The sequence below is a fragment of the Sapajus apella genome, unplaced genomic scaffold (genome assembly GCF_009761245.1).
Source record: "Sapajus apella isolate SASKATOON/1434 unplaced genomic scaffold, GSC_monkey_1.0 scaffold74, whole genome shotgun sequence".
Taxonomy (NCBI): Eukaryota; Metazoa; Chordata; class Mammalia; order Primates; family Cebidae; genus Sapajus; species Sapajus apella.
In genome coordinates, this window is record NW_022437014.1 from 946,126 (window position 1) to 967,016 (window position 20,891).

The following is a 20,891-nucleotide window of genomic DNA, read 5'->3' on the forward strand; positions in this document are numbered from 1 at the left end:
CCCTGTGGATATGGCGGGGCCAGCTAGCAAGTGTGTAGGGAATGAGGGGAACCAGTGTGTGGGGCACCAGCCTTGGCAACAACTGGGGTATCCTTGTGTCTGTTCTCTGCCTTCGTTGCTCTGTGCCCACAATGACAAGGAGAAGAGGACAGTGACTGGGGTCCGGCCTTGAGTGCTTCCATGCCCAGCTCTCCCCTCTCAGAGCCACTGTGGCAAAGGAGTGATCCAGCAGCACAGAGGGGCAGCAGAGGTCATGGTGATGATGCCCCTGGGCACCGTGGAGCAAGGGGCTTCCAGCTGCCCAGGCTCCAGAGCCTGGCCCCAGCCCCTGAAGCACCAGATATTCTCATCACCCCCCCTTTGGCATTAAAGAGGCTGCCATCAGACAAGTGAGGCAACTTTTCCAAGCTCACGCAGCCTGCATGTGGCTAAGGGGACCCCAGATTGTCTTCCTGCAAATCTCGCTGCAGGTCAGCCAGTCTGAGGCCTCATGAAGGAAATGAGACGAGAAAAGAGGGAAGAGGAGGCAAGAAAGAAGGCCATGTCTAGAGAAGGAAAGTGGAAGACAGAGGAGAAGTAGGATGCGGGAAGGAAAGGAGAGAAACTGAGGCAGACGGGGAGGGGGAAAGGGCAGCCGAAGACCTGAATAATCACTATCTGAATTGCCAGCCCCTGTTCAGCCTACAAATAGATTTCTCCAGAAGTCTCTGTGCTTTGATGGCCTCAAATGCCTCAGATGTCGGGTGAAAAAAACTCCAACCAGGCACCTCCTGATACCTGTTTATTTTCAAACATTCCTGCTCCCTCCTGCCTAGCAGGACCAGGCAGAGCCCTGAACCCTAAGCTCCTCTGACGGGCAATTCCCTAGCCCACTATTTTTTTGGGGGGGTGACAATCTACAGCCCCAGAAAAACAATCTGGAAATTGAAATATTGACAACCTAATTCATTTACATAATCAGCCTCTTTTTTTTTTTTCTACTCACAATTTAAACAACTTATTTATTTAGAGATCAAGCAATGACTGCTAATGAATTTTACACAAAGCATGCTAATAACCGGGCCTGTGGAACAGAAGGGTAATCACGGCAGGAATTAGTTTTCTACTTAAACATCCTTCCTTTGCACCATATCAATTTAATGTGTCCGATATTGCCATTAACAACCAGATACATTGCTCAATTAAATTACAAAATGAGCTGCAAAGCCCTCCTTACATTTCATGTTTAATTTGCACTGGTTTCTGCCGATCCGGGGAGGCCTGCATTATGACACCCACTCAACTTTAATGTGCTCGTGATGATTTGGGGTGGGTTAATGCAGCTGTCACCTACGAAATTAATGGAGGTAATTTTACAAAATATTAAACACCAGGCAGCCTGTTTAGGTGAGAAGCCCAAATGCTACCTGGCCTCCCACTGAACCCTCATGTGGTTGATTGGCAAAGCTTTCTAGAAGGCCCTTTGGCTTTAAGGGTTCCTCTCTGCCCAGGATTATGCACCAGGCTCCAACAAGCAGAGATTTTGGTTTCTCTCTCTCTCTCCCCACCACTCCTTCCCTCCCTCTGTCTCTCTCTTTCTTTTTTTTTTTTTTTTTTTGAGATGGAGTCTCGTTTGTTGCCAGGCTGGAGTACGGTGGCGCAATCTTGCCTCACCGCAACCTCTGCCTCTCGGGTTTAAGTGATTCTCCTGCCTCAGCCTCCCGAGTAGCTGGGACTACAGGCGCGCACTACCACGCCCAGCTAATTTTTATATTTTTAGTAGAGACAGGGTTTCACCATGTTGGCCAGGATGGTCTCGATCTCTTGATCTTATGATCCGCCCGACTTGGACTTCCCAAGTGCTGGGATTACAGGCATGAGCCACCGTACCCAGCCATGGATTATTTCTCTACTTGACACGTCCTGACAGTGAAAATCGAGAGCACCAATGAGCTAGGGTCTACTGGTGCAGAGTCCAGCCGGCTAGAGCCCTAGGCCTACGCATTTCCAACAAGCGGGCAGTTTGCACTCTCATGGGAAAGTGGTCTGACAAAGCAGTCCTGTGCTGGCGTGAGGGTCTTCCTGGTCCCAGTCCATGCTGGCTCATCCTGAGCATTTCCTGATTTGGGGAGATGGTGAGGATGGGAGCACGCGCTTAGTGTTTCAGTCCTCCCTCTCATGGCTCAGGGAGGGAGGGGTTCCCAGATGCCACACCCCATGTTCTATGTCGGGGAAGCTCACATAGATGAACACTGGATCACAAAGAGATCAAATCTGGCTTAAAAGACTTCCAGCTGGAGGTAAATGAGCCCAAGGGTAATGGACAATCTCTTTTCTGGACATCGCTAAGGATTCGGGGCTGATTCTAGGGAGAGCTAGAGGAGCCCCAATTTTGTCTATTAGAGATGGAGGGACTCATTGGTTAACTCAGCCCTGATGTCACTCAGGCAGGGAAGGATGAAAAATGTTCTCTCATTTTGTCTGAGAAAAGTATCCAATCCAGGAGCCAGAAATGAAACATGGCTCCCCAAGGAACCAGGCAATGGGTGTGCGGGCCGCTTATGTGCAGCCCTTCTCTCTGAAGAGACCCATGTGGTCAAGAGTGAGAGGAAGGAGGCTTGGCCCAGGTTCTGTGGGTTTCAAAGATCTTTTTCCAGCTCCCAACCTACTCATCCTCACAGACGCTGCTTGCCGTTTCTCCCTTTTCCTTTGCACCTGCCCTGTCAACATGGGATCCTTCTTCCAACTGGGGCACATGTGCACGTATGGTGATTACCCAGTTGTGTGTGTTTTGATTATCCACTCTGCAAGGCTGGTTTCATTCCAGGACATTAGTGCCTCCTTCAGTCTGCTGTTAGGCTGCAGGCCTTCAGAGGGTGCAAACTGATACCAGCATCCTTTTGTTGGAACGCAAATTAGGACTAAAAATCCCCTTCCAGAAGAAATCATGCAAAACACGTGAAGTGACTTTGTCCTCTCAGCTTGCTTGGATTGTCTGTGCCATTGCCTCCCTCCATGAGAGCAAAGAGCAGAGAGTGGGGGCAGGTGCTCACCTCCTTCAGAGCGTGGGCCACTAGGCTAGAGGAGAGGGTGTGCTGGTGTGCTCTGCAGGCCGAGGGCAAGGGGGCATCAGTTGCTGGCTCTCCCTGGCAGGAGAGCTCAGAATGCTTTCTGAGAAAGGAGCTGGAAGGCTGACAGAGAGAGGGCTATGAGCTGTTCTCTACAAGCCTTCTGTGAACAGGAGCAAAATGGACAGCAAAGACAACAGTTAACGCCACCCTTACCTGTCCCCCATGTATCCAGCTGCACAGTGGCACTGTCCAGTCACGTGGTCACACTGCCCTCCATGGTGGCAAGGACAGTCCTGGCTGCAGTTCTGGCCAAATGTCCCTGATGGGCAGGGCTGGGCACACACTGCTCCCTGAAATAGAGATGAGAAGACATGTATCGTGGTGCTCCAGAGATGCCAAACTGCCCTGGGAATGGCACAGCTGCTGTGACCCCAGGGACCACCCAACTTCCCAGAAGAAGTACAGACAGCTGGACACCAGCGCCCCAAAGCCCTCCTCTTGGAGGTGGGAGACTGCAGTCAAATTGCTCACGCAGTTAATCAGCACAATTTAGGAACGAAGTACAAGGCAGTAAGTACTCTCACATGGGTACACAGTAAAGCACTGAGGAGGCTGAGTAAACTAAGTACAAGGCAGTAAGTACTCTCACATGGGTACACAGTAAAGCACTGAGGAGGCTGAGTAAACTAAGTACAAGGCAGTAAGTACTCTCACATGGGTACACAGTAAAGCACTGAGGAGGCTCAGTAAACTTGCTGCTGTGGAGACGTGCACTTTGCTTGACTTCTTTCCCAAACCCAGCTGACATGAGAGTTAAACGGGTAAAGGTATAAACCTACGACGAAGAGAGGAAGAGGAGACTAGGGGTGTCGCACACCGGAAGACGGCAGAGCAGGTGGAGGGGCGCTAACGCCTTTGCTTTCTCTTCCCGGGCAATGCTAAGTGCCTGCAAAGGGGGTGTCCCAATGCTGGGCAATGAAGTCCTTTGTAACCGCAGGAAGTTCAGGAATCAGAGACACTGGGACCCTCCGAAGGTGAGGGTGCAGGGATGATGAAAAGGATTGTTTGAAAGTTTATAAAATAGGGAATTGGACCCCCAATCTCTGCCCCCACCTTGAAGAGCCAGGTGAATTGCCTGCATCTTTCAGAGAGGTTGGTCTCACAGGCTGTGGACAAGGGACACAGGCACAGAAGAAGGTGGGGGTGGGACTCTCCTGCTGCTCTCTTCCCCACTGTGCTCCCAGAAAGCTGACTGAGGGACGGGACTCCCTGTGGCAGGAGGTTGGAGGATTCCTTTCTAGGGACACTGAGGCGCTCAAGAGAAGTGATCTAAAGATATGGATAGTTGAGGGTCCCATCGGTCAACATCTCCCTCCACCCCCAGGTGTCCAATTAGCTTTTCTGAGGCTTACTGTGAAACATGAACAGGTGGCCAAGGCTCACCAGATATTTGAAATAGGCTCTCACATGAAAGAGAAACACTGAAATAAACAAATAGACAACAGGAACACAGAGGAAATAAGAGCCATGCCTGGAGCAAGGAAAAGGTAAAAAAAAAAAAAAAAAAAAAAAAAGAAGGAAAGAAGCCTCTATCTTAATGAAAATGAGCATGCTCAGGTAGCTATAAGAAAGTACTGCACCTTACTTTTGCACTGACCTAGTAGCAGAAAAAAGTAAAAAAAAATTAAAAAAAATAAAAAAGTATTGCACCTATGAAAAAATAGAATGCTATAAAAGAGGATATCCACAGAACAGAAAAAAGGTCTTGAAAATTAAAATATGGAGGAAGTTAAAATGTTGCAATAGAAGAGCCAAAAGATAAAGTACAAGAAATCTCCTATAAAGTACACCAGATAGAGAGAGAGAGACAGACAGATGAGATTTAAAATAATAGAGAAAATATAATGAAATTAGAGGACCAGTTCGGGTGGTCTGACATCTAATTAACAGGAGTTCCAGGCAGAACAGGGAAAATGGAGGTAAGTAAATTAATGGAAAATATAATAAAAGAAAATTTCCCAGAATGGAAGGATGGAGAACCTGGATTTCTGAACTGAAAAGGCCTACAAGGTCTCCAGCAACAAAATGAAACAGGACCTGCATCAAGGTGTGTTACTGTAAACTTTTATATCTCTATGGATAAAGAAATGATGTTCACAGTTTTTAGAAAGAGGAAAACAGGCTAGGTGTGGTGGCTCATGCCTGTAATCCTAGCACTTTGGGAGGCCAAGGTGGGAGGATCTCTTGAGCCCAGGGGTTGGAGACCAGCCCCTGGTCTCTAACATCTAGGCAACAAAGCAAGATCTCTACAGAAACAAATAAAAATGAAAATAGAGGAAAAAAACATACAAAAATCAGGAATTAAAGGTTTTAGACTTCTTAACTAGAAGCCAGAAGACAATGGAGCAATGCCTTAAAAATCCAGAGGAAAAATATTATTTCCAACTTAGAATTCTACACCCAACGAAACTAACACTCAAGTGAGGGATTCAATAAAGACATTTTCAGATTTGAACAGCCTCAAATAGTTAACCTTCCATAAACACTTTCTCAGAAAGCTACTGGAGGATTTTTTTTTTCCATCAAAAAAAAATTACCCAAGAAAAAGAAAGGCATGAATTTCAGGAACTAGGGACTCTAAGAGAAGAGGGGTGAACGGAAGTCCCAGGTGACCGCTATGCAGCAGGCCTGGAGGACAAGGAGTTCAGATTGGAACAGAAGACGCAGGCTTCTAGGAAACTTGCCTCAAAAACAAAAGCAAAAAATGGACAGATTTTAAAAAAATTTTTTTGAGACAGAGTTTCACTCTCGTTGCTCAGGCTGGAGTGCAGTGGCACGATCTCGGCTCACCGCAGCCTCTGCCTCCTGGGTTCAAGTGATTCTTCTGCCTCAGCCTCCTGAATAGCTAGGATTACAGGCATGGGCCACCATGCCTGGCTAATTTTGTATTTTTAGTAGAGATGGTGTTTTCTCCATTTTGGTCAGGCTGGTCTCGAACTCCCGACCTCAGGTGATCTGCTGGCCTCGGCCTCCCAAAGTGCTGGGATTACAGGCGTGAGCCACCACGCCAGGCCAAACAGAGAGACTTCTGATGCATCTGACCTTCCTGAGGAGTTTGAGAGCTCCGTCACCGAGTTTTAAGGATAAATTAGTAACAATACATGTGCATATTAACAAATATTAAAATATAATTTAACCAAGCTGGGCATGGTGGCACCTGTCTGTAGTCCTAGCTACTCAGGAGACTGAGGAAGGAGGATTGCTTGAGTCCAGGAGTTCGAGGCTGAAAGTGAGCTATGATCGTGCTTGTGAATAGCCACCGCCCTCCAGTCTGGGTGACACAGCCAGATCCCGTGTCTTAAATATTTTTTTCAATAATTTAACCACAAATTGTAACGTGACTCCATTGGGAGGTGTGGGAGAAGAGTTGCTTGTGTTTGTCTGTGTGTGTATGGCAGAGCTGAATCTTAGTCTATGTCAGGAAGTCAATGGATTCAATGACTAAAATGGAAAAGTCAAGAAACAGCTATACAGCATGTTATGTAGAAAAATGGAGGGAAATTCCAGGAGAAATACCTAAAAGACTTGAGAGTAGTTGCCTTTGGGGAGTAGGATTTGTAAATGGAGTAGGGGACTCCCTCGCCCCCCAGTATTAGCCTTGTGACATTATATCACTTAAAATTACACATGAGTCTTAGGTCTTTAACTCACAAATCTGAGCCTGCTCTCGACTCCTGCTGCCCTTCCAGCCCCACACACACCCGATAGTCATTTCTCTTCTGGAGATCAAGGATGTTCCTCCAATTAATTAATCAATTAGTTCAACACACAATTATTAAGCACCAATAATCGCCAACCCTGCAGAAGCTGGTTTATTTAGGAAAATTCTGCCAGACCAGAGTCATCTTTCAAGATCATTCAATTTACTTGTAATGAGTTAAATAGGGGGCTAGTAAGCTCAGACTCTCCATACACAAGTCAGAAGTAGGGGGGCTGAGAGGAGGGGCTGAGGGGGGGAGGGGAGGGAGGAGTGAAGGGCAGAGGCAGCCAAGGACAGCGAGACTGTGTGTGTGTGTGTGTGTGTGTGTGTGTGTGTGTGTGTGTGTGTGCATGTGCGTGTGTGTGTGTGTGTGTGTGTGTGTGTGAAGAAGGGAGAGAAGAGTCACTCAGGCCAGGTGCAGTGGCTCATGCCTGTAATCCCAGCACTTTGGGAGGTCAAGGCAGGTAGTAAAAACACAAAAATTAGCCCAGCATGATGACAGGCACCTGTAATCCCAGCTACTTGGGAGGCTGAGGCAGGACAATTGCTTGAACCCGAGAGGTGGAGGTTGCAGTGAGCCAAGATCGTGCCACTGCACTCCAGCCTGGGCAACACAGTGAGACTCTGTCTCAAATAATAATAATAATCATAAAAGTCACTCAGAATAGGGGTCCCTCTTCATCCTGGAGGTGGTGGGGGTACCCCAGGCATGGCAGGGGCCTGTCTTTCTCAGTGCACATTATAAGTTCTAGGTATTCATGAGGGGAGGGAAGTCCTTCTGGCTTCTGTCTGACTCGGTCTTCTACAGTCCCGGGCTGGATAAGGACACTCTTGAAAAAACTTTTTTTTTTTTTTTTTTTTTTTTTTTGAGACAGGTTTTAAGTCTTGTTGCCCAGGCTGGAGTGCAATGGCATGATCTCAGCTCACTGCAACTTCTGCCTCCCAGGCTCAAGCGATTCTCCTATCTCAGCCTCCTAAGTAGCTGGGATTATAGGCACCCACCACTACGCCTGGCTAATTTTTGGTATTTTTAGTAGAAACGGGGTTTCACCACATTGGCCAGGCTGGTCTCGAACTCCTGACCTCAGGTGATCCACCCGCCTCGGCCTCCCAAAGTGCTGGGATTATGGGTGTGGGTCACCGTGCCCGGCCAACATTCGTAGGTTGCAGTTTTAACCTCCAGTACCTCAGAATGTGACTGCATTTGGAGCTAGGATCTTTGCATAGGTAATCGAGTTAAGATGAGGTCATATGGGTGGGCCCGCATCCAATATGACTCATGTCCTTACAAGAAGAGGAGATTCAGACAGACGAAGAAAAAAGACTACATGGAGACACAAGGGGAAGACAGCCATCTACAAGCCAAGGAAAGAGGCTTGGTTCTGAGCGAAGGAACCAACCCTGTTGACACCTTGATCTTGAACTTCTAGCCTCCAGCATTGTGAGAATCAGTGTCTGTTGTTCATGTTGCCTAGTCTGCGGCACCTTGTTACGGCAGCCCCAGAGGACACATGTATTTGCCCTATGGTCAACTGAGTACGTATCTCCAATTGTAGAGGGATCTTGGACTGCTGTGTCAAGTAGAAAGTTGGACATGGGGTAAAGTGACACTTTCTGCTCCTCTCAGAAGTGGTTAGACCAAATGGCTTTGTCAAAATCTGGAAAACAGTCACACTTTAAAAGGATCTTGGCTAAATGGAACATACGAAGAGAAGAGGCCAAGATGGGGAGAGGACGGAAGGCGTGCTGCTTCCCCTGGAGGGAGGCGCCTCCGCCTCTCCAAGCCCCTGACGGCATTTCTAACCACCAGTGATGCTCCAGGGTGGCATGGACACCCTCAAGGGACCGTGAGCTGTGGTTGGTGTGGGCGCTGCGAAGGAGATCTAGGCCACAGGACTGGAAGTGGGGCTCCATGAACCTCCCTTCTCAGACCTGAGCATCTGTGATGCTAGAGCCTCGGCTCCAACACCTCTGCTTTTTTTTTTTTTTTTTTTTTGAGATGGAGTTTTCCTCTGTCACGCAGGCTGGAGTGCAGTGGCACAACCTTGGCTCACTGCAACCTCCACCTCCTGGGTTCAAGTGATTCTCCTGCCTCAGCCTCTGAATAGCTGGGATTACAGGGGTCCACCACTGCCCCTGGCTGATTTTTTGTGTTTTTAGTAGAGATAGGATTTCACCATGCAAAACCTCTCTTTGGCCCTCTAGGATAACTAGTCCTATTTCCCAGGCCCTCAGTCTCCTCTCCTCCAGTCTCTTTTCTGTGTGTGTGTATGCATGTGGGCACAGACACACTGTATCCAGCCCCCAGCATCAGACTGGGGACTCCTAAGGGTGTGGAATGACAATCCTGTTTCCTTCTCCCTCTCTGTCTCTAGTGCCCACTCACATCAAACTACTCACACCTGGCTTCTCTGCTTTGCTAGGTCTCAGAGTTCAGAAAAAGAGGGGAAATGATTCCCAAGCTCTTTTGCAAAGACTCCTACTGAAACAGGCTTCATGTTGGGCTGGTGGACCATCCCGTGTGCATGCTCAGGGCCTGGTGGCCAGGAATCTCTGAGGAGGGGCCTGGAGGGCCAGAGTTCCTGGCAGCTCCTCTCTCCAGTTCAGACAATGGCCCGGCCTTTGGGGAGGTGCATGGTGCGAATCACCAGTCTTTTTATCTCTGAGTTGGAAAATGTGAGGTGGAAGTCACACAGGGCCCACTGTGTGACTGTGGGAAAGTCAGGCACCAGGGGATGCCAAAGTGGGGAGCCTTCTCCCCAGTATCCATTCCTTGGTCCCAGCTCTCCCTGGGAGGAGCCTCAGGCATGAGTGTGACTTCATTATACGGTGACTGTGCATGCACAAGGGGTATTAATAATTCATACAAATCTGCAAGTTAAATGCTATGTCAAAAATAGAAATGCAATTGTCTACAATAAAATTAAAAACATAAAGTCCTCAAATCCAAAAGCTTCTATTGACAGAGTTTCCTGTCATCTGGAAGAACAGACCTCTGGCTGTGCTGGGGAGACATACAATCCCTGCATGTGTTGGCTTCTCACCTTCCCTGTCTTCGACCAGAAGAGCCTCAGCAGCGTCTCCAGAGAGGCCTTTACAGGCACGGGGATGCTGTGGCCTTGTTCTCCCCACTGCATCCTGATCCAACCTCTCCGCTGCTGCTGGGCCTCTGAGAACCCAGCCTACTGGGTGAATTTCCGAAAGCTGGTTGGAGATGAGAGGGTCTTTCCAGAGACTGGTTTAGGGAGGGAGAGGTGGGCAGGCATGGGAGAGGTGGGCAGGCACGGGAGAGGTGGGCAGGCACGGGAGAGGTGGGCACGTATGGGAGAGGTGGGCACGTACGGGAGAGGTGGGCAGGTACGGGAGAGGTGGGCACGTACGGGAGAGGTGGGCAGGTACGGGAGAGGTGGGCACGTACGGGAGAGGTGGGCAGGCACGGGAGAGGTGGGCAGGCACGGGAGAGGTGGGCAGGTACGGGAGAGGTGGGCAGGTACGGGAGAGGTGGGCAGGTACGGGAGAGGTGGGCACGTATGGGAGAGGAGAGGTGGGCACGTATGGGAGAGGTGGGCAGGCATGGGAGAGGTGGGCAGGTACGGGAGAGGTGGGCACGTACGGGAGAGGTGGGCAGGCATGGGAGAGGTGGGCAGGTACGGGAGAGGTGTGCAGGTACGGGAGAGGTGGGCACGTATGGGAGAGGTGGGCAGGTATGGGAGAGGTGGGCACGTATGGGAGAGGTGGGCACGTATGGGAGAGGTGGGCACGTACGGGAGAGGTGGGCAGGTATGGGAGAGGTGGGCAGGCATGGGAGAGGTGGGCAGGTATGGGAGAGGTGGGCAGGTATGGGAGAGGTGGGCAGGCATGGGAGAGGTGGGCACGTATGGGAGAGGTGGGCAGGCACGGGAGAGGTGGCGGCAGCCCCTTTTGCTTCCTCAGAGAAAACAGACAGATGGACACACAGACGCCAAGGGCTGGGAGTCAGGAGACCTCGATTCTAGCTGCACCTCCGTCCTAACTACCAGTGTGGCCTTGAACAGGTCCCTTACCCTCTCTGAGCCTCAGTGTCCTCATCTGAGAAAGGAAGGTATTGACAGACCAGGGGGGCTCAAATCTCTTAAAGCTGGGAAACCCTACTTTTACGTGGAATCTGACCTAGAGCACCCCAATATGGAAAATAGATCAAATGGGGGGGGTGGGGTGGGCACCAGGGTCCTAATGACTGGGCTCTTGTCCCCATTCTCCCTCAAGAAACCCTAGGGTTCTGTGAAACACAGAAGGAACTCCTATGGTCTGGATCAATTTTTTCCAAATGCAGACCTGCAGTCAGGACTGGCTGCCTCAGAACCATCTGGGGAGCCTATTAAAAATAGAGATCCCCCGGTCCCAGGAGGTCACAGATGGGGCCTGGGAATCTGCATTTTAATCCACCGCCACCCTCATGTCAGCTCTGGTGTGCAGCCAGGTTTGGATACTGTGGGACCAAGTGGTCCCCAAAGTCCTTTCCTGCCCTAAAAACATTCTGACAAGACTGTGCCTGCATCGATGGCCCTGCAGGTGTCCTCCCTTCTGTCCCTGTGACCTCTGCATTCGCAGCCTCCTAAAATATCCTGCTTCTGCTCAGCAGCCCTGTCCTCCCTGGCTTTGCAAAGCCTCAGGCCCCAGGGGAGGTGGCGGACTGTGTCACTGAGCTTCCCCTGACCTGGGGCATGTTACTGGACAGTCCGAGGCAGGGACACAGCCCAGGAAGGTCAGCTCCAGCTGACTCACTGCCTCTAAGGACTTGGTCTGCAGGGGAGGTGCTGATAGGCAGGGTGTGTTGGCTAAAAGGAGGCTTGTAGAGGATCTCTGGTACCCAGGGACAGAAATCAAGCCATCATAGGGAGCTTCAGAGCTTGCAAAGGACTTCGGACACGCACAGCCTCACCTGAGCCAGCCACCAGCCATGGCAGCCAGGCAGGGCAGGGCTCACTGGTGGCACATCAGTGTTGGACTTGGGGAAGCGGAGTAATTGAGGCTCTTTTCAGGGTTAACATTGGACGTGAGACCTGAATTTAGACCCATGAGGTTATAAATCCCTTTCCTACAATGGTTGTTCCCAGAGGGGAGACCCGGGCTGCGTGAGTCTGCGTCAGAATCACCTGCAGCACTTGCTAAAACACAAACGCGGGGCCCACGGAATCCGAATGCGTGTGCGCGCGAGTGCAGGGGTGACGTTAAATCCAGGTCACCCGTACCTGCTGTTTCTTCTTTTCCCAGACTTTTCTGCCACCTCTGGCCCAGGGCCCACAGCAGCTCATGTGGGTGTTTACACATACAGACAGTCAATCTTAGAAGAATTCAATTTCTTTGCACATGAGACCACAGGCTTAGAGAGGTGAGTAACTTCAGGCCACACAGCACTTGGAGACGGCAGACATGGGATTCAAAGCTGTGTCCATGGCACCACTGGCAGCATTTAGTGATGCCCTAAGGTGATAAATAGGCGGGAGGGTATTCAGAGTGGGAGAAGAATTGAGCCTTTTTTTTTTTTTTTTTTTGAACCCAGGCTAGAGCACAGTAACTCAACCTTGGCTCACTGCAACCTTCGCTTCCTGGGTTCAAGTGATTCTCGTGCCTCAGCCTCCTGAGTAGCTGGGATTACAGGCGTGTGCCCCAACACCTGGCTAATTTTTGTATTTTTCGTGGAGATGGGGTTTCCCCATTTTGGCCAGGCTGGTCTCGAACTCCTGACCTCAAGCGATCTTCAGGCCTCGGGCTCCCAAAGTGCTAGAATTACAGTCATGAGCAGCATGCCCGGCCGATTTAGCTTTCTAAGGTGTGTGCGTGGCAAATGCTCAGCCCTCTTACAGTGCCCCACCCAGATCCTGTGGGGCCACCTACCGTCCAGCCTGGGGGGCAGGCACACTCGCCAGTGATGTGGTGGCAGGTGCCCCCATTCTGGCAGGGGCAGCGCAGCTCACAGTGAGCTCCATGGCTCCCAGGAGGGCACAGCTCCTCGCAGCTGCATGGAGAAGCAGAGGTGTTAGACACAGCAGCATTCAGGTCAGATGGCAGGGTCCCAGCGCTCCAGGGCTCCCTGGGAATTCCTTCACAGTCAAAGGGTCTGTATTAGGCACATCAGCTGAGCTGCAGTCCTGCTTCCTGCCAGGAGCGGGAAGCAGGGCTCCGACTGAACACTCTGGAACGGAGGGTGCGTGGGCCAATACCTGTGGGATGACTGAGGTGTTCTTAGTGTAAAGAGGAGTGTGCTGGGGAGGTGGCCGAGGAAGGCTTCCCGAGGAGGAAGACATTTTACTTGGGCCGTAAGGTGAAGTTAACTTCACCAGGAGAATGGAAGGAAAGGCATGCCAGGCATAGGGAACAGCACGAATGAGGGCACTGAGAAGTGCTCGTGGATCCCGTCTTCAAGAATCTGCCTAGACGCATAGAGGGGAAGAATCTGGAGCATGTTCCTTCCAGGCTCGGGAAGGCTCCCAGCTCTCATGACAGGCTCATGTGCAGGGCGCTGTGGCGGTGCTGGGCAGGGTTTGCATGGGGGCTTAGTCTTGGGCCTGCATCCAGTGGCCCTGGCCTCTAGCTCACTAGGACTTGGGAGCCGGCCAGACATCAGGGCAGGGGACACCCTCCATCAACGCCATCTCTGTGGTTAGAGTCCTTGGCCACCCCTCAGGATCTAGGCTGTCGGAGGGCCACAGAGCCTGCTACAGGGTTGGGAGGAGATCTTCAATCTCCTGTCAATACCACTCTCTGGGGAACTGGAGTGGGGGCTGTTTGCTGTGAGGAACAGGCGGAGTAACCCTCCCAAATCTGCAAATGGTATCTGCCCAGGACCCTGACCGCTCTCTGTCCCAAATGCCCAGGTGAGCAGCATCATATGGGGTAAGGTCAGAAGAGACTTCTAAGCTAAGAGCGGCTTCTGCCAGGAGGGGCCTCCTGGGAGGGTTTTAGGGAGTGCTCACTCCGGCAGTCTACCAGCAGGGACCTGGAAGACAGGAATCTGAGACCTGCGTGGGTGAGTCCTGGGCGTTTAGAGTCACAGGAGATTTCACAGCCAAGACTATCCTGACTCTCCTGGTCCCACCACACAGCCCACCCCCAAGGAGGCCTGGGGCGGGGCGTGCAGCTGCCCTGAGGGCAGCCACTCCAGGCCCCTCCCCAGGGCGGGCTCCCTCCAGGCCCCCCCCCCCCCCCCCCCCCACCCCCCCCCCCCCCGAACCCCCCCACCCCTGCAGGCCCCCCACCCCTCGAGGCCCCCCACGTTACTCACTAGACGCCAGCATAGCCAGGCGCACAGAGGCACTCGCCGGTGCGGGGGTCACAGCTGGCGCCGTGGCGGCACTGGCACAGCAGCTGGCATCCCTTGCCGTGGGTGCCAGGTGCGCAGAGCTCCTCGCAGCGCCATCCACGGAAGCCGGCGGCGCACACGCAGGCGCCTGTGATGGGGTTACACAGGGCGCCATTCTGGCACTGGCACCTGTTGCTGCAGTGGGGGCCCCAGTGGTCGCGGTCACAGCCTGCAAGAGATGGGGATGGTCAGGTGTCAGGAGCCTCGAAGGCTCTCCTTGGGGCAGAGGCCGGCAACCGATGCCCATGTGGCCTTCCCATCTTTGCAGCACCCCTCCCTGGACAGGGGGCAGCAAGGGGCGCCTGGGTGGAAGCTTTGGTGCCTCATAAGCTCCACGAGCTCTTCCACGAAGTCACGCAAATCGTCACACAGGCTAAGAGGGGCAGAGGGCTTGTTCCCTCAAGGCAGCTTCAGAACCCACCTCCTGGTCCGGCCATGCTCTTCCAACCAAATGGCTGCGCCAAAGCCCCCTCTCCTGTACTGAAATTCTGGAGCCACAAGCTGTTGACCTCCCTCCGTCTCTGCTAAACTCTCAGCCGGCTGCCTTTCTGCGTTCCCTTCTGCCGGGCCCTTTCTTTTGCCATCTGCCACACGTCTTCTCTGTGACTCTGCCCCTCTTCCTGGGGCCTGCCGGACCGAGCCCGGGCCAGCTCCCACTGCTCTGCCTTTCCTGCCCCTTCTCCCTCTTCCCCACACATGCTGGTTTTCTCGCATCTCACTCACTCTCTGGGAACATTTCCTGCCCCTCCCTGGCTCTGCCCCAAGCTTCTTCCTCTCGGTAATGCCTACGACCCCTGGTTGCTTCAGCTTCAGTTCAATTTCATTACCTTCCAAGCAGGAGCAGGAAAAAGAAATGCTTCCCTGGGAGCTAACAGGCAGCCTTCAAGATCTTAAATGTAATTAAGCGTCTCGGAGAGTGATAGCTGAACCAGTTTTGCAGAAATTCACAGTCTAGGGCTATGGAAAGGGGCTGAATCGCAGAGCCCCAGGTAGGTCACCCCGCCTGCTGCCACCTCCCACCCTGACCCTCACCTGATGCGTACGGGACACACAATAACACGACGTCCTCAGCTACAGCCTCATTCCCCCAAATTCTGGGGTGGGAGTGGGGTGTGGAATTCAGGCACGGACAGGCACACGTAACGTTACGTTCTGGGAGAAGTTCAATGGAAAGAATGATTGCTCCCAGCTAAGGAGATCAGGTCAGACCTCCAGGTACAAGGGTCCAGTGTGGCCACTGAGTGCATGTGGTCTTTGGGGGCTGAAGGTTGGTGGAATGACCGCCCCACCAGCCCTACCAGTCCCCCGTATGTCCCTCCCACCTACCGGCCAAGGTCAAGTGGACAATGTCATGGAGCCTGCCCATCATCCTTTAGCACACACAACCACCGAGGCCTGGAACGCCCATCACCCTATCTTGGTTCATCCCTTCTTCCTCTGTGCCCCAAGTATTCACACACACAAACGGAGCTGTCAAATCATGAATGAGTCTCACTCTATATTTGCCACTTGGCATTACAGTGAGTAAGGCTACAGCCTCCACTCACATCGAAAAAGGCTCACAGGCGGCTGGGCGCCGTGGTTCACGCCTATAATCCTAGCACTTTGCGAGGCCGAGACGGGTGGACTGCCTGAGCTCAGGAGTTTGAGACCAGCTTGGGCAACATGATGAAACTCCGTCTCTACTAAAATACCCAAAATTAGCTGGGTGTGGCGGTGTGCTCCTGTGGTCCCAGCTACTCGGGAGGGTGAGACAGGAGAATGGCTTGAACCCGGGAGGCGGAGGTTGCAGTGAACCAAGATTTCGCCACTGCACTCCAGCCTGGGCGACAGAGCAAGACTTTGTCGCCAAAAAAAAAAAAAAGGCTCACAGGACGGAGGGTGACTGAGCATCCAGCAGTCCAGCACCTTCCACCTCATCCTTTCCCTGAGACACACACCCAGTGAGCAGGACCGGCAGAATTCTCTGCGGTACATTTCTCTTTTAGTTGTCAAGAACACATAGTTGAATCCACACAGTTTATCGTCTGTAAGACGTGACTACATACATGACTAAAATGTAATCCTCGCAACAACCGTGTAAGTTAGGTTTTCTTATGTTCCCATGTCACAGACGGAGAAACACAGGGTCAGAGAAGGGAAGTGACTGCCTGAGGTCACAGCAGGGGCAGGCCCAGGTCTCCTGGTTCTAGCTCTCTCCACGGCAGGTCATGTGACACTTTCTAGAGGGTGAGTCCAAAGACTGAAATGTAGAGTGGCCTTGGGGACAAGGCGGCAGCCACAAAGCACAGGTCAGGGATGCCTCAGGGACCGGCCACTTCTCTGTTCATCACTGTGAACCATCTCAGGATCCAGCACAAGGAAGTCCCTTCCTTTGTTGGGGCTGCAGTTACTGCCCTGAGACCTTGGCTCTGTATGAAACTGTTGGGGCCCAAAGCCAGTTTGTTCTTCGTGCATCCCAGGGCGCACGGTTACGCTTTGCTTATAAAACGACCTCTGTTCTTTCTGGCGCAGCCAAAACCCAGTAGGAAGCAAAGCTAGCCTTCTGATAAGGAAGCTAGAAAATTGTCATGAAGTCCACGTGGTAACACTTGGGTGTCTTCATTCTTCTGCTTGCCCACTCAAAAACATTTACCAAGGACCTGCTAGTGCCAGAAGGCGCCCTGCCCTGTTGGGGTGCACAGTCGAGTGGGCAGAAATGCTGGAGCAGCGTTCATGGTACACTACGAAAGTCCTCTAACACGGGTGGCTCAGGGCATTACAGAAGGATGTAAACACAATTCTATTAAACCTGGCACTCTGCTTCCTCACATTACAGACTGGCATGTGAGTGTGTATGTATAGGCACATGTGTATGTTTGTGTCTGCATTTTTTTTTTTTGAGATAGAGTTTCGCTCCTGTTGCCAGGCTGCAGTGCAGTGGTGCGATCTCAGCTCACCACAACCTTCGTCTCCTGGGTTCAAGTGATTCTCCTGCCTCAGCCTCCTGAGTAGCTGGGATTACAGGCATGTGCCACCACGCCTGGATAATTTTTTGCATTTTTAGTAGAGACGGGGTTTCACCATGTTGGCCAGGCTGGTCTTGAACTTGCAACCTCAGGTAATCCACCTGCCTCGGCCTCCCAAAGTTCTGTGATTACAGTCATGAGCCACCATGCCTTGCCAACGTCTGCATGTTCTATGGGGCTCCTAAAAATATGTGAGCAAGAGCTCTGTGTCACAGTAAGAAGCCATGGAAATAGGAAACGTGTAGACAAAAAAAAAAAAAAAAAAAAAAAAAAAAAGCAAGTAACTTGGAGCCATTAATATAGGGGTAAATAGCCTCTCATATCCAAATTGACAGGAAGAAGTCACATTTAATTTAGAATATTCTGATTAAGGAAGCAGAGAAGTGTGTAATTCATTCCAGAGAAATTCCTCCCCAGAGTGATTAAACGGAAAAAACAATGTTAGGGTTCACAGGGATAAGCTTCAGTTATCTAGAAAATTCACTTAAAACACCTCATTCCCCAGCAATGACAGAGAAATGAGGCAAGCTGCAGTGAGTCAATTATCAGCTCTGCTCAAGGTGACTGAAAACTACCGTCATTATAATTACAAGAGGACTTTGCATTCTTTCACAGAGAACTGTGAACTCTTACCAATTTGGCCTTGGAATGTCACCCCTCACACATTTCTTTTTTCGTCCCAGACTCTCCTTCCTAATTATATTGGACTTTGGCTGATTTTTTTTTTTCCTTTTTTGAGACGGAGTCTCACTCTGTCACCCAGGCTGGAGTGCAGTGGTGCCGTCTCAGCTCACTGCAACCTCCCTCTCCTGGGTTCAAGCGATCCTTGTGCCTCAGCCTCCAGAGTAGACAGAATTATTGGCTGATTTTTTTAAGTGGCTAGACCTTCTCTGGGCAGCTACTGAGCACTGAAGGGCACTGGGAAATGCATGGCCTGGCTTGTTATGTTCTTTAAGGTTGGGCAGCTCACCTCCTTCCCTTCTGACCACTTCAGACTTTGGGGTCCAGGGTTAGTGTGCCCCTGGGTCCCCATGAGGGAAGTGGCTTCCCCATTGTCTTCATCACCGGCAGGCTTTTAAGTTTGTAACTCCAGTTGATTGGACAGTTACTAATGCCACGTCATGAGATAAAGATGCAAAGTGAATTTCTCATTTCATTCTCACGACAACCCATAATAACAGCACCTGCTGCAGGTGGACATGGAACGACGGCAGCCAGCCTGGGCTTAAATAGTCACCCTCGAAAACCCACAAAGAGATGAGAACGGAGACTCATTTTCCACAAGTGCCTTATTCAGGAACTGCTTCAAGTGTGAAGGGTGGGCGTAGGCCCCAGGTTTTCCATGACTGACCCTACTTCCCGTAATTTTATTCTCTTCAGTTAAGATTATCTATTGCTTATTCAGAATTTTGTCTATTGTGGTAAAAGATACATAGCATGAAGGTTTCCATTTTAATCATTTTTAAGTGTTCAATTCAGTGGCATTAATTACATTCACACTGTTGCATCATCACCCCAAATAGAAAAACTTGGTAACCATTAAACAGTAACTCCCTAGTTCCACCTCCAACTACACTGGTAAGCTTTACGCCTTTTTTCTTTTCTTTTTCCTTCCCTCCATTCCTTCCTCCCTCCCTTCCTTTCTTCCTTTTTTTAAACGGAGTCTCACACTGTCCCCCAGGCTGGAGGGCAGTGGTACAATCTCTGCTCACTGCAACCTGCGTCTCAGGTTCAAGTGACTCTCCTGCCTCAGCCACCTGAGTAGCTGGGACTACAGGCATGCACGATAACACCCAGTTAATTTTTCTATTTTTTTGTAGAGATGGGGTTTGACCATATTGACCAGGATGGTCTCGACCTCCTGGTTTCAATTGATCTACCCACCTCGGCCTCCCAAAGTGCTGGGATTGCAGACGTGAGCTGCCACACCAGCACTCTTTCTGTCTTTATGAATTTGCCTGTTTAGATATTTCTAGATTCTAAACGGAATCATACAGTATCAGTCTTTTGTACCTGGCTTATTTCACTTAGCATAATATTTTCAGGTTCATTCATGGTGTAGCCTGTATCAGGACTTCATTCCTTTTTATGGCTGAATAATATTCCACCACATTTTGTTTATCCAGTCATCTGTGGATGACACTGAGTTGTTCCACGTTTTGGCTATTGTTACAACAGCCAACACCAGGATATAGGTATCTTTTTGAGTCCCTGAAGATAATTCATTAAAGGGACCCAAGTAAACATGTTTTGATGCCTTTCTGGACTGGACTAGGAACAACAATATGACTGCCATTGCTTTTCCACCTTCACTGCTGTATAGGAAGGTGCCTGCGTCCGGGCTGTTCCATTAGCCCTGGAGTCTCTCTGGGCTGGAGGAAGAGAGGAGCCAAGGTGGGCCTCGTTTTGTGATTGCCCTTTACTTTCCCCCCGTCCACCATCTGGTCCCACCCAGCAGCCAGCCCAGTGGAGCACAAGAAGACCTGTCAGCAGTGCTGAGGAGGGAGCCTGGCCAGCTCTTCTCCCAGCTACCAAGGAGCCCCCCCAGCTGCTTAGGGTTCACTTCCTCAGACTGTGGTTCTCGGCCTGGCTGCAGATCAGCATCACTGGGGCAGTTTTAACAAACACTCTTGGCTGGGCATGGTGGCTCATGCCTGTAATCCCAGCACTTTGGGAGGCTGAGGTGGGTGGATCACGAGGTCCGGAGTTCAAGACCAGTCTGACCAACATAATGAAACCTTGTTCTCTACTAAAAATACAAAAAATTAGCCAGGTATGGTGGCACACGCCTGCACTCCCAGCTACTTGGGAGGCTGAGGCAGGAGAACTGCTTGAACCCAGGAGGTGGAGGTTGCAGTGAGCCGAGATTGTGCCACTACATTCCAGTCTGGGCAACAGAGCAAGATGCCGTCTCAAAAAAAAAAAAAAAGAAAGAAAGAAAGAAAGGAAAAGGAAACACTCTTACTTGGGCTCTACCCATGGCCATTCCGAATGAATTGGTCTAGGGTGGTTGGCGGGGCCCAAGCATAGGTCTCTTTAAAAGCTCCCCAGGTGAGAACTCTTTCTTCCCATGGTTTCTGTTCTCACTGGTGCTCTCAGGGAGATACACAGAAGGATGCTGGGCCAGAGGTGGGGTGGGAGAGAAGGTTAGTCCTTCCCATTCCATAGACAGGAATCCTGAGGCCCAGCAAGGAGGAGGAGTCGGCCTCTGAATCAAAGGTCAAGGGTGGAAACAAACCTGGAAGCCACTGCTCCTGAGTTGCCCCAGCTTGGACTAAGGCCTGGGCCAAGGCCCCCACCTCCTGCTCCTCCCCAGCAACGGAAGTGCCTGATGCAGTGAGGGCCCCTCCCAGCACGGTCTGTGGCTCTCATTCTCCCACCCCACCTGCAGAAGCAGCAGTGAGAGCTGACAGGTCCTGGGATTGCTCCTGAGTTTCCAAGGCAGCAGGCAGGGAGGCAGAGATAGAGCAGCGGCCGCCGGAAACCATTCCAGCTGATAAATAAAGTGACTTCCCAGTGAGCAAGGCCATTTGTCAACAGACTTGCCCCAGTCAAAGCACAGTCAAGCTCTCCAAGGCTGAGCCCCTCCACTCTTTCCAGGCCTGAGCTGCAATTCTGAGGGAGCCTGAAGGATGGGTCAGAGCCAGTGCTGGGCATGCTTGGGCAGCCTGCTTTGCTCTCTGGGCCTCTGTTTTTTTTTTTTTTTTTTTTTTTTTTTTTTTTTTTTTTTT

The 20,891-nt window shown here is 51.1% G+C and overlaps 1 protein-coding gene across 14 annotated transcripts in view; it reads right to left on the reverse strand.

Moving 5' to 3' along the window:
* The window catches only part of MEGF11 (multiple EGF like domains 11), a 388,577-nt gene that overhangs the window by 73,285 nt on the left and 294,401 nt on the right, over window positions 1-20,891 (reverse strand). For all 14 annotated transcript variants that reach the window (XR_004260666.1, XM_032251021.1, XM_032251020.1 and 11 more), the window contains exons 6-8: window positions 14,075-14,321; window positions 12,688-12,808; window positions 3,264-3,400 (exon numbers count right to left, since the gene is read on the reverse strand). Coding sequence is in view for 13 of the 14 variants with exons in the window: in XM_032251021.1 (XP_032106912.1) it covers window positions 3,264-3,400; window positions 12,688-12,808; window positions 14,075-14,321 (505 nt within the window). In the remaining variant the exon portion in view is untranslated. The remainder of the gene's footprint in view (window positions 1-3,263; window positions 3,401-12,687; window positions 12,809-14,074; window positions 14,322-20,891) is intronic.